The 13,346-nt window shown below is 36.3% G+C and overlaps 1 protein-coding gene across 4 annotated transcripts in view; it reads left to right on the top strand.

The window, feature by feature from the left end:
• Positions 1–13,346, top strand: part of LOC139965576 (protein broad-minded-like) — a 76,365-nt gene that overhangs the window by 36,355 nt on the left and 26,664 nt on the right. For all 4 annotated transcript variants that reach the window (XM_071968092.1, XM_071968091.1, XM_071968088.1 and 1 more), the window contains exons 3-13: positions 624–779; positions 2,927–3,119; positions 3,263–3,337; positions 4,098–4,223; positions 4,774–4,852; positions 5,494–5,597; positions 9,478–9,539; positions 10,150–10,291; positions 10,838–10,894; positions 12,064–12,163; positions 12,621–12,764. In XM_071968092.1, the coding sequence (XP_071824193.1) occupies positions 624–779; positions 2,927–3,119; positions 3,263–3,337; positions 4,098–4,223; positions 4,774–4,852; positions 5,494–5,597; positions 9,478–9,539; positions 10,150–10,291; positions 10,838–10,894; positions 12,064–12,163; positions 12,621–12,764 (1,238 nt within the window). The remainder of the gene's footprint in view (positions 1–623; positions 780–2,926; positions 3,120–3,262; positions 3,338–4,097; positions 4,224–4,773; positions 4,853–5,493; positions 5,598–9,477; positions 9,540–10,149; positions 10,292–10,837; positions 10,895–12,063; positions 12,164–12,620; positions 12,765–13,346) is intronic.

Raw genomic sequence — 13,346 nt, forward strand, 5'->3', positions numbered from 1 at the left:
CCTGAAGCATCTCCCAACTGGAAAATCCTGTTCAGCTTTCGATTACATGAATCAGACAAAGATAAAGTGTTATCATTCCCTTATTAATGACGTTTTTCATACAAACCTGTGTCACAATAAGCTTGAATCAGCCAGCTCATATATTCCTAGTTTGAAAATGGATATGTGACAATCTTTTTCAAAAAAGAGATACATGTATTAAAGAGATGAGATGAATCAAAGGTAATTCTCAGTGTCTTGCACAAGTGAGGGAGGGGGAAGGGGGGGGGCGATCAGAATCCAGACCTAGCACAAAACACACCACTCTTTTCAACCTTGTGCAAAATACCTAAGTATTTATTAGCACAAGTTATGTTTAGACCTCATTTTTAGTCTAAGTTTACCTCTGAATGCACCATTTACATCTAGACATAAAAGTTTATTGCAGGTTGACACTCAAACTATATATGAGCTTCAACGACCGCAGGGCCACAGATCCTCTTTAAGAGAAGCTTTAACAGATACGTTCTAAATACAAATGACAATACTGAACCAGCGTTACTTACCTACAGTCAGTTGTCAATGTTTGCTATTGATTAAATGATCATGAGTTATAACACAGTTAAATTTTGCTCTCTATGCAGATATGAATTTGTGAAATATGTGAAGAACAAGATTGAGGAAGTGCTAGGTCCTTTAATTGAGGAGAAACTAGAAAACAGGGACTTCAATGAACACAGCAAAGGATCCGAGGATGCCTTGATTCAGATGATAACAAACCATGTTATTAGTGATCCAGCGTAAGTAGGAACATACATGCTGTCTGCCACTGCTGTATTACTGTTACTATTGTGCTGTCTGCTACTGTTGTATTACTGTTACTATTGTGCTGTCTGCTACTGCTGTATTACTGTTACTATTGTGCTGTCTGCTACTGCTGTATTACTGTTACTATTGTGCTGTCTGCTACTGCTGTATTACTGTTACGTTTGTGCTGTCTGCTACTGCTGTATTACTGTTACGTTTGTGCTGTCTGCTACTGCTGTATTACTGTTACGTTTGTGCTGTCTGCTACTGCTGTATTACTGTTACTATTGTGCTGTCTGCTACTGCTGTATTACTGTTACGTTTGTGCTGTCTGCTACTGCTGTATTACTGTTACGTTTGTGCTGTCTGCTACTGCTGTATTACTGTTACGTTTGTGCTGTCTGCTACTGCTGTATTACTGTTACGTTTGTGCTGTCTGCTACTGCTGTATTACTGTTACGTTTGTGCTGTCTGCTACTGCTGTATTACTGTTACGTTTGTGCTGTCTGCTACTGCTGTATTACTGTTACGTTTGTGCTGTCTGCTACTGCTGTATTACTGTTACGTTTGTGCTGTCTGCTACTGCTGTATTACTGTTACGTTTGTGCTGTCTGCTACTGCTGTATTACTGTTACGTTTGTGCTGTCTGCTACTGCTGTATTACTGTTACGTTTGTGCTGTCTGCTACTGCTGTATTACTGTTACGTTTGTGCTGTCTGCTACTGCTGTATTACTGTTACGTTTGTGCTGTCTGCTACTGCTGTATTACTGTTACGTTTGTGCTGTCTGCTACTGCTGTATTACTGTTACGTTTGTGCTGTCTGCTACTGCTGTATTACTGTTACTATTGTGCTGTCTGCTGCTGCTGTATTACTGTTACTATTGTGCTGTCTGCTGCTGCTGTATTACTGTTACTATTGTGCTGTCTGCTGCTGCTGTATTACTGTTACTATTGTGCTGTCTGCTGCTGCTGTATTACTGTTACTATTGTGCTGTCTGCTGCTGCTGTATTACTGTTACTATTGTGCTGTCTGCTGCTGCTGTATTACTGTTACTATTGTGCTGTCTGCTGCTGCTGTATTACTGTTACTATTGTGCTGTCTGCTGCTGCTGTATTACTGTTACTATTGTGCTGTCTGCTGCTGCTGTATTACTGTTACTATTGTGCTGTCTGCTGCTGCTGTATTACTGTTACTATTGTGCTGTCTGCTGCTGCTGTATTACTGTTACTATTGTGCTGTCTGCTACTGCTGTATTACTGTTACGTTTGTGCTGTCTGCTACTGCTGTATTACTGTTACGTTTGTGCTGTCTGCTACTGCTGTATTACTGTTACTATTGTGCTGTCTGCTACTGCTGTATTACTGTTACTATTGTGCTGTCTGCTACTGCTGTATTACTGTTACTATTGTGCTGTCTGCTACTGCTGTATTACTGTAACTATTGTGCTGTATGCTACTGCTGTATTACTGTAACTATTGTGCTGTCTGCTACTGCTGTATTACTGTAACTATTGTGCTGTCTGCTACTGCTGTATTACTGTTACTATTGTGCTGTCTGCTACTGCTGTATTACTGTTACTATTGTCACTGTGCTTATAATTCTTCTGTAGTAATTTTGCTAGTAATAATGTTTGGTTAGACTGTCTCTGGCATAAGTTCTTCTTTTTTGTTACTCTGTTTTTTGGTGTATTGGCATTGGATACATTAGTTAAATGAAATTTTGATTCACATTTAGATATCAACAATACAATTTAGGAAAAACATTTTAAGGTTTACAAATAAAAAACCTAATACATTATTTAACTTTGTGGGACACAGAATGTTCTGCAATGAATTAAGTCATTAATACATCACTTAATTGGAGCATTTCAATGGGTGAAACACATATAGATAGCAGGATAACCAATTTAACCAATTTATATGTTTGAACATTATAAGGCGCGGTCAGAATCATGCAATGTCACAACCCGGCCATCACAGAATGTGGGCTATAAAATACAGTGACTAGTTTTTACCCTTTATAATTCATCTGTGCTAATGTTATAAAATGTGTATTGGCTTACATGGTAGTAAGCAGAGCATTTTATAGTGTTTATTATCAGGTCATTTACATGTTGTGTCTACATCCGTCTACCACAGGTGTATTGAGATGCTACAGACTTTAAAAATACAGACGAAGGATGCTGTTGAGAGATTGGTGAGAGCCTATGATGATGACAGCCGCCAGCATTCCACAAATTACCAGTCTATCGCAACCAACTACGAGCAACGAGTCATGCATAGCTTCTCCATGAGCGATGACAGCTCATCCCTGGATTCTTCGTTCAATCAGGTAGAAAGATATTTACAAGACCTCTAATTGATCCCATGATACTCATTGTGTAGTCAGTTAATTATTTACCTAACAGTACGTAGACATGATGTCACTTCTTAGCTTCTTCAAATGATTTAAAATTTATCTATATTTTTTTCCAGAGTGCCTTCCTGTTTATGAACCAGGAACATTTTGTGGCCATCGCCGAAAACCTGGAGCCAGGAAAGCCATTAGATGTAAGAAATTAAACAATTACAGTTTCTCTGATGATTCACATTTGTAGATTTATGTAAGCCCATCTTGATAATAGCAACAAACGATGACTCAGTTTGGACTGCATATCTAGCTGGACGCCTGGCGAGAAGATATAAATGGTGTTAATGGGAAGATACAAATGATAGAACAAGAATAATTTAATATGAAAACCAAAATAATAATAAAACTGTTAGTAAACTGCTTATCAACTAGAGAGCCTGTGTAAGAGAAGGTGTAAAAGTAAGTTGGCCTGACGTTTTGATCCTAGCAGGATCTTCTTCAGAGGCTAAATGACAAGTAACAGTAACAGAAGGTACAAAAACGTGCACAGATTACAGACAGATTAATAAGCATGGTGAACACAAAGAGATAGATGTAAGGGGGATTAGTAGACAAGGGATGAGAGAAGAAAGAAAGAAACCAACAGGGGAAGAGAAGACGTAGGAGATAAACAGTAGAGGGACAAAGATTATATAACATGAATATAAAAATTAATATTAAAACGTCACAGGGCAAAGTAAAGATGTAGTTGGTTTCATGAATCGGGAACATGGTAAGTACTGAGAGCAAGCACACCATTACAGCCTTCACAGGGTCTCTCCCAGACCTCTCTGTATAATACACCAGCATATGAGAACAAGCATAGATTATGTGGGGTTCATAAGAAACTTTCTCCTTCAGTGTACAATGCATTTGGTATTTCCCAAGTGACTCTTTCGTTTCCTTCTCTACAAAATTCAGGTGCGAAGGGAAGCCATTCAGACATTGTTACAAATCCCTCCTTCTGATGTCGTGGCCTGTGAACAATGGGACACTTTGAGGGCCAGCTTACTGGCAGCTCTTAGTGATGGAGATGAAATTCTCTCGGTAAGTAGGATGTTATAACAAATTAGTAAAGTAATTCTGTTCTGTTTTCATTTTTGAGAGGAAAACACACAACTATGAACAAACTGGGGATCTAATGTAAAAGAGGGCTTGATGTTATGATCCTGATGATGATTCAAATGCCAGGCCCACTAACTAATGAAAACCGTTCTGTTCCTTTCAGATCATTATAATTTTCCACTTGAATGTATAAGAAGAATGAATCAAATATCAGTACTGTTGCTTAAAAATTCACTTGCTCTTTCAATAGTAATCTTGTTGTGTCGTACTTGTCGCATAATTTTCCCTCTGCTTTGTCAGTCGAGGTTATTTAATTTTTTTTGTCATTTAAGGGAGAGAATTATAGTAATTGATATTAAATCCATCAACAGTAAAATTTTGCATGGCAGGATAATCAACCAAATAAATTTATAATAAGGTGTCAGTGAGAGAGAACAAGTACAAAATATTTTGGTACATTTATCCTTGTTTGCAAAAGTTGAGAATGTCAGAAGATGGAATATTTAAATTTATGTTTACCTTTCCCTTTCAGGACAAGAGTCTTCGTTTTCATGCTAGGATGTTCTCGTCAAATTCACACAGTGTTATGCGGGAGGTCTACATGAGTCTGGGTGAGCTAACGTCCCGCTTTGACGAACAAAACCAAACTAGTTACAGCAATTACTATTTATAGTATTTCTTGTCTGGAACATTGGTATCTTGTTGATGCAGAAGGGAGGACTGGTCCCACCACCTGTTGTATTGTGCTAGAAAGCATCTAATTTACTTTGTCCTCCTGCATCTAGTGACCTAAGTTTTCTTAATTGTTAGATGTAGCTTTGAAGCTAGCTCATTATAAGTCTTAATAAGTTTCAATTGAATAAACTACTTACTCTCAGGCATTCTGTGGATATAAAATAAGGTCTTTTGGTAACTCTTCAATGGCAAAAGGAGTAATTTTAAGTACCGAGGGAATGGTAATAGTTGTGTACAAATGTTTGTACAAATGGTGAGTAAGCTGACCCACCCCAACTTTACCCTACATCTCTAATGCATTCCTCTCCTCTCCCAGCTTTGGCTTTATTTGACAAGAAACCCATTCGCACTGATAATTAAGACCTGTTTCATCTGTATAGTCATGTCTTGACAAAGTTCCCTCCACCACCCACCTCCAAGCCATCACTTGTAACAGCAAGGCAACACTCCCTCAAGTTTGTGATTTTGCTTTACTTGCTAATGTCTACTAGAAATATATCTCTTCTACTTTCTACAGTTCAACATTTGTCATCTTGTTTTTCTTCGAGTAAGAGAAAAGTTGCTCTCATAAAAGACGGAGTTGACGTTTCCGATCTCGAAACTGAGGTTTTGCTGAAGAAGGTTTGTAAGATGTTGTGTGTTTTACTAATAGCATGATATGTTAAGGCCTTGTGAAAGGGAAAAGTTGTATTTATACATTAGTACACAATCAATAGTCAGTCATATTTCCTGCTGAAAGGGTACATAAAATATTTTTTATTCCATCTCATTTCCAATTTATTAAATCAAATATCACTGATTTGTAGGGTTTCTTGTTTATTACAATATTGTTATGAATTCCTTTTGTTGCTATCTTTGATAACGTTTTAAGGATTTACCTCTCAATTTCCATTTGAGTTTCTTCCTTTTTGAAGATTACAAACATAGTAATAGGACAATGGTAAATACCCTTACCTAACACGAATATATTCGATAAGTATTCGATAAGTATTCAAAGATTTCCTTAGTATTCAGAAATTCTACCATATAACACACAGTACAAAATAAGTATTCGAATACTAATACGAATAACTATAAGCCTTCGTCAGAGCCGAATTATGTAAATGAGTTAAGTATTCGAATACCTGTTAGGTATTCGAATAGCTCTTCGAATAGCTATTCGAATAGGTATTCGAGTAGCTTTTGGAATAGCTATTCGAATACTTAGCTCATTTACATATAAGTATTCGCTCATTTAAATAATTCGGCTCTGACGAATACTTATAGTTATTCGAATACTTATTCGCTAGTATTCGAATACTTGTATGCTAATTAGTTATGTTATGAAGGCTTAACAGGTTTCTGAATACTTACTTGAATACTTATTGAATACTTGTATGCTAATTAGTTCCAAGTTTAGGAGAGTTAGGAATTTGGCCAGCTTGTTGTCCTAGCTTCTTGATTAAATCTGCTACTGTATTAAAAGTTGAATAACATTCACAAGGAATAAATATCTATTTGAAATGGAGTATTAAGCACAGAATACTAAAACAGTAGGTCTTATGAATATGATCGATGAGATTTTGGAAACGGTTTAGCTTTTAAATCCTCTGCGGTATATTCCAAATATTTTTGCGCGCGCTGTTCAAAGTGTAAGAATGTTAGCCACTGAAAATAAATGTTTGTTCTTGATCAGAGAACTCTGGGTTTGGTGGGAAGACCAAACACAGAGCAGATACATCAAAACTGGAAATCTCAACCGGATTGGATCAAAAGAAATTATAATTATGAATAACAAACAATATTCAGCTGATCTGGGCCCAGTCAAAGAATTAAATAAAATAACTTACAGTCGTGAGGTCACACCCAAATGTTAAAGTAAATACACTTAATTTAAAAGTCTGTTCTGGTGAGTTGGCCTGCTGGTGACATCAAGTATTCTAAGACATCATATCTTGCACGACATCAGATATTCCACAACATCAGAAATAGTTGAACACAATAAATGGTATAATGAATGTCTGATCCCAACAAAGTATTATCCTTGAATTTATAAGCAATGGTGTCGCAGGGTATCCTTCAGTCAAATAATGTCAATATCCTCTGTAGTAAAATAATTTCCTTTATAAGAAATGGTGTCCCGGAATATACTTTATTGTAAAATAATATTCTTTATAATAAAATAGTGTCCCAGACTGTTAGTTGAATATCACAACTTCCATAAAATGATAAGGACTACAGTAACTTGAACTATGTAAATTAAGGTTTAAAACAAACTATCCAGCCATTAAAACTATCTTTCTCTTCTTTTGCAACTGCCTGCTCAGATACTTATAGCCAACTGCCTAACTCCTTATACCCCTCACAAAACTCCATTTGTTACTAAAATATAAACACACAGACCCCATTTCCTGTGAGAGCTAATTTCCAGGAAGAACAAGATAGTTGCCTAGCAACCTAGAAGAGGTAGAACTGTAGAGGTTTTAATTCACAAGACAACATACATAGGCGTACGAGGCGGGGGGGCAGGGGGGGCAGACTGCCCCCCAAATTTCCAGAGGACAAGAAATTCGGGCAAAAGTCCTGAAAAATTCGGGCAGCCTAAGAGGAGAAAAAAAATATATATATACATTTTTTTTTCTCCTCTTAGGCTGCCCGAATTTTTCAGGACTTTTGCCCGAATTTCTTGTCCTCTGGAAATATATATATATATAAATATGCAGTAGCTTGCCCGAATCTTTCTCAAATTTTTGCCCGACAATTCCATGATTTTCTTTATTTAGCATCATGATGCCCGAATATTTCCGTGTAACACCACCGTAAGCGCAGTTCATCTGGGCTACCACGCTTTTTGCACGATCATTTTTTTTCTAACTAGTCAATTGCATACCTGGACCAAGGGCGGCGGAACCGGGGCACAGGGGGCACAGGGGGCACGTGCCCCCCTCTTTTCCTCAGGTTAAAAATGTGCCTTTTTTCTGCATAAAATTGAAGTGCCTCAAGTTAGCAAGAGGCCAGGGAACCAGAATGAACACTCGGGGAGGGCCGTTTCCGGCCATCTGAGGGGTTTGTAAAACCAACAATTTTCTAGTATGCTCCGCGCCAACCGATGGTGGCGCTCCGCTCAGATAGTCATGCATACAACTTTGCAAATCCTGGCTAAGCCTGTGACTGTTAATGAATTTATGTGGGTCAAACTCAAAGCTATTTCGAATGGAAAAAATTTGTTAAGATATTAACAAGAAAAAAAACTCTAATTCGGAAGATTCCTACATTAGCAACTAGCATGATTTCACCTCATTTTGTCTCAAAAGAAAACTTGTTCCTTGTTTCCCAATTTGCGCATTGGATATTGCAGTGCTAGTTTGCATATTTTCCTTTGGGGGGGGGGCGTTGATGGAGTGATGTGTATACACAAAAAAGATAATACAATATAAGAGTTATAAAGGGTACTAATTATAAGGCTGCATCAGTCCAATCGAATTTCTGCAAAGTGCCCTTTGATGTCGGTGCCCCCCCAGATTAAAAGTGCTTCCGCCGCCCTTGACCTGGACATCCCCAACATGAGTGTATATAAGAAACATTTTCTTTTTCATGGATGGTGGGGAGGGGGGTGCCTACAAGCCTAGAAGTACAGGTTTATCATATTCTTTGTTATATTTTATACTTTTTTGTGAGACAAACTGCAGTCTCACCCGACACAGCGACATTATCTCGCCTACGTGTCGTTGAACAATGTATATGTTTTTCTTGAGATAGCTGAGTACTGTGTTTAAATAATAAATAAGGTAACTAATTAGGAGCTTAAAAAATATACTGTCCCATTTTTCCCCTTCAAAGTGATGTTACCATTTTTTCTTCTTCTAATTTACCAAATTTTTGGGGAAGTGTAAATTTCTAAAACGTGAGATTATAAAATAAAGAATGTTTAGATGCAACTTGCAAGGCCTCAGAAGTGCCGTTTCCGGCAATCTGAGAGGCATTGTTTGCCAAAAATTTTCTTGTACGCTACGCGCCAACCGATGGTGGCGCTCCGCTTAGATAGTGTCACAGGATCTTTCGGGCACAAAAAGTTCTGCCCCCCCAAACTGAAATGGTCCCGTACGCCTATGACAACATACAAATATACTGTACAAATGTATAGCCCCTCTGTTCAGTGAGCGCTGCACAATGCACCTAATAAACAAGTAAAACTATGGTACAAAACAAAACTTTATGTAAGAGCTTGCCATCTTACAAAGGAAATAAGTATTCGAATAGGCATTCAATGAAATAGGTGTTCGAATACTTATTGGAATAGCTATATTTAGCATTCTCTAAGCATTCGAAGGAAAGAAGTATTCGAATACCTATTGGAATAGTTATTTTAAGTATTCGATTAGTTATTCTAAAGTCTGAATGCTTAAATTTTTGAAATACCAACTATATAGCTATTCGAATACTTAGCGAATACTTAGCGAATACTTAATAGTTATTCGTGTTGGGTAAGGGTACCAATCTCATATCTTTCATTCTTTTGCAGTTCCGATTAATGAATGAGTTCCAGATCGAAGCTGAATCATACTGGATTCGATTCCCAGAGAGGTGACTACTTTCAGATGTATATCTTCTGTTAGGATTGTGTTATATTGCGAAGTCTGAGAGGGATGGAGGGGGGGGGTGTCAGGGGCATTCAGCCCTGTTACCCAGGATCAGTTAGTGGGCGTGAGGAAATATAGGGTAAAGAATAATGTATTTTCATTTTCATAATATACTCAAGGAAATGTGAAGACATCACAAAGGGGTTTGGATGAAATCATGTCCCTGGGGCCTGACCTGGCTTTCAACGAGTCAGTAAATTTCCTTTACGTCTACTGATTCTAGGTCAGTCAGTCAGTAGATTAAAAGCAAGGCAACAGATGTCCAATTACCAAGTAGACATTCATTATAAATTTAGCAATATGTCTTCAAATTGAAGGTTCATCCTAGTTGGCTTTGTTGTAAAGGGACATTACAAATATCCTACAATACCTGAGTTTAAAATGGATAAAATGATAGTGTTCATTTGAATAATTTGAATTTTTTTATCCTCTGATGATATGAACAGAATGTCTTGTCTAGTCACTGCATAACTAACTTTCCATAACCTTGAAGACATAATGTCAGTGTTAACCATGGTCGTGGTAATTATGGTAATGCCCCTCTGTTTCTGTAGATTTCTGGATGAGGTCACAGAGGTGACCTTTGACCTCTTAGTCACAAGCCCAAACGTTTCATCAGGAATGCAGAAACCATTGACACCATCACATTATTTAGCTGTCATAGATCCTAAGGCTCTTTGGTTCAAAACATGGATGGTAAGTAATATAAACCAGACCGAGTCTAAGTTTACTGCCAAATTACCCATAATGCATTTTGAAACCAATTGTTGAAATGTTGTGGCTGTAAACAAAAGTGTTCTATCAATTTAGAATCTGTGCCTTTAAAAGGTTCTTTCATTTAGGAACATTGATGTTGTGTTATCAGCACTCAAATTAAACTGCCACATTTTCAAACAAAATTATTTTTATGTCACATAGTAATATTAAATCATAAAGTGTGCCTTATGGTTCTCTCAAGGTTTCTTAGTTGCATGTATTGCCTTAGTAATGGCTGCACATAGCAACAAGACAGTGATAGCTGTGTTGTGTACTCTTCTTATATTAGTCTTTATTTTTCCCTTTTTAAGGGCTATGACGGTACAAATCATTTCTGGAAATTTGCTGTACAAGAAAAAAGTTTTAAAAAATTAAATGAAAAAACAAAAGAAGAATATCAACATAATCAGTCTTGAATATTGTCATCTTGTAAGTGTTTCATTGCTAATCAATTATCAGTTTTGCATCATTTTTTTCTGTCTTCAGCATGGTGACTATAGCCGCACAGCTGTCATTCAACTGGCTAGCAGAAACCTATCTCTGGTAAAGTTCTATTTTATTCAATCAACAAATTTAAACTTTTCTACTTATTTCTGCTACAGTTATATCCACATTGCTCTTCACAGTTCATCCACCTGTGTATATTGTCTCATCTGAAACATCTGCGATCATTTCTGACAGATGTTGATAAACGTCATTGTTTACAAAAGATTTGGATATTTAAGTTAGGCTAGGCTGAGGTACATGTACTGTGATTGTATGGTAGTCTGAGGGTTGAAAACCAGGGTTTGACTTGAGTCACCTTCGTACAAAATGAGTACACTATCAAACAGGAATGCCTTTTATTGTCAACAATTTGTTTTTACTGTAATCTTGTAGAAAATGATGAAGCAAGATTGAAAGTACACTACAGACAGTACAGTATAATGCTATTTCCTAAATTTATTTAAACCTCAAAAACTAAAGGAAAAGGACAGAAGATGGAATTATTTGCTTATTATTTTCACACGAAGAAAAGAGGAAAATTAAAAACTACTAGAGTTGTTCATTGCATTAGATCTTATAAATTGTGAAGGAAATTTACAATGTCAGTGGAAATTGTAAGCAAACCCTTGAATCCTGGTTTGTGAGAAAATACTTCATGGTAAGATAAAAACTATCTTTGTCAAAGTATGAACCACAGACTATAAATGTAACATGTTGATAGGCAGATGCTCATTGTTCTCTAAGTAATTAATGATAGAGAAACCGGCAACAATTTAGCTCATTTTCTTGTTGACTCCCAAACAGTGGTGTCAAAAAGAGGGCATAGAAGATAGGCATCAAAAACTTGGAAGAATCTTCATAATTCAAGTTAACTATGTAACGACAACAAAAATCACATGGATGGACGAAAATGATCACAACTCACTTTGGGTTCTAAGAATAATTACTTCTTAATAGTTATTACCATTTATTATTTATTAATAATTAATGATTACCATGATATTTACAGTTTCAGAGACTGTAGAAATTGAGCAGAATCATTTTTTTCCGTGATTTTTGCTTCCATCAATTGAAGTTTTTTTTTTTAAGTCCCCATCACATCCTTTATGTTGATCAAAGAGCTCATTTTTTTAATGAACAATTTATTTGATATCCTACAGAAAAATTGACTGCCAAAGAGTACTTTTGAATATGATTTTGATAAAATAATTTTTTTCTCTGTTAAGGTGGAGGATGCAGTTGAGCATTGTTTAGCCTTCATATCCTCCAGGATGGAAGAGGATGCTGTCTCAGTCCTGAGCAGAAGATTGGAAAGACAACAACTTGGTAAAAACAAATGAAAGCTATTTTTACTAACTTTGTTTTATATTTTACAAGAAATACTGACCTCTCAAATAGTTTCTCACTATTTATTAAAGATTGTTGTTCTCATGAGTCCTTGGCATACTAGAAATTTTATTGTTATATCACCAGTCCTACTTTCTCATAGCTGATATTTTGTTTTACTAAATATCTTTGATTTATCATTTTTGGGGGGTTGACAAGTGAAGATGAATATGTTTTGATTCATCTGCACGTACATGATGCAATCAAGTTTTACAAACTAATGTGGAAGTTTTCTGTTAATGTCTGATATTTTATGTAGAATAATAATACCAAGTTTGTCTTTATAATTTATACCGTCTTTAGATCAGAGACAAATTTTTTACCATCATACATGAATAAATATTTATTGTTCAATCAAATAACAATAATAAAAAAATAATCATGAATATCTATTCAGAATCGGGAACCAGGAGATGTAAATACACTGAGAGAGAAGTTCAGTTTCTTTACTTTTACCACTGCCTCAGCATGTTGGGAAGACTTCTTTGTTACAAGAATGGAAGAGCATTGTTTCCTCTTCGATTGGCAGATGATCATACTGGTAGGGTTTTAATATGTGAATAATATTCATTAATTCGTTTGTTCATTCATTCATTGTTGTTGTTTCGTACATCCATTCATTCATTCTTTCATCCATTCATCAATCATCCATGAATTCATCCATCCATCCACCCATTCTTTCATTCATTCATCAATCATCCATCAATTCATTATCCACCCATCCATTCATTCTTTCATTCATGCATCAATCATCCATTCATTCATCGTTCATTCATCCATTCATTCTTTCATCCATTCATCAATCATCCATCAATTCATTCATCCATCCTTCCATCCACCCATTCATTCATTCATCGATCATCCATCGATTCATTCATCCATTCACCCATTAATTCCTTCTTTCATCCATTCATCAATCATCCATCAAATCATTCATTCATCCATCTACTCATTCATTCATTCATCCATCAATTCATTCATCCATCTACTCATTCATTCATTCATTCATCCATCAAATCATTCATTTATCCATCCATCCATCTTTCTTTCCTTAAATACATGTATGAATACCTTTCTATACCTTGAAATTTTCAGCACAACTCACTCTGTCAAACTTTCATTG

Source organism: Apostichopus japonicus, chromosome 3 (assembly GCF_037975245.1).
Source record: "Apostichopus japonicus isolate 1M-3 chromosome 3, ASM3797524v1, whole genome shotgun sequence".
NCBI lineage: Eukaryota > Metazoa > Echinodermata > Holothuroidea > Aspidochirotida > Stichopodidae > Apostichopus > Apostichopus japonicus.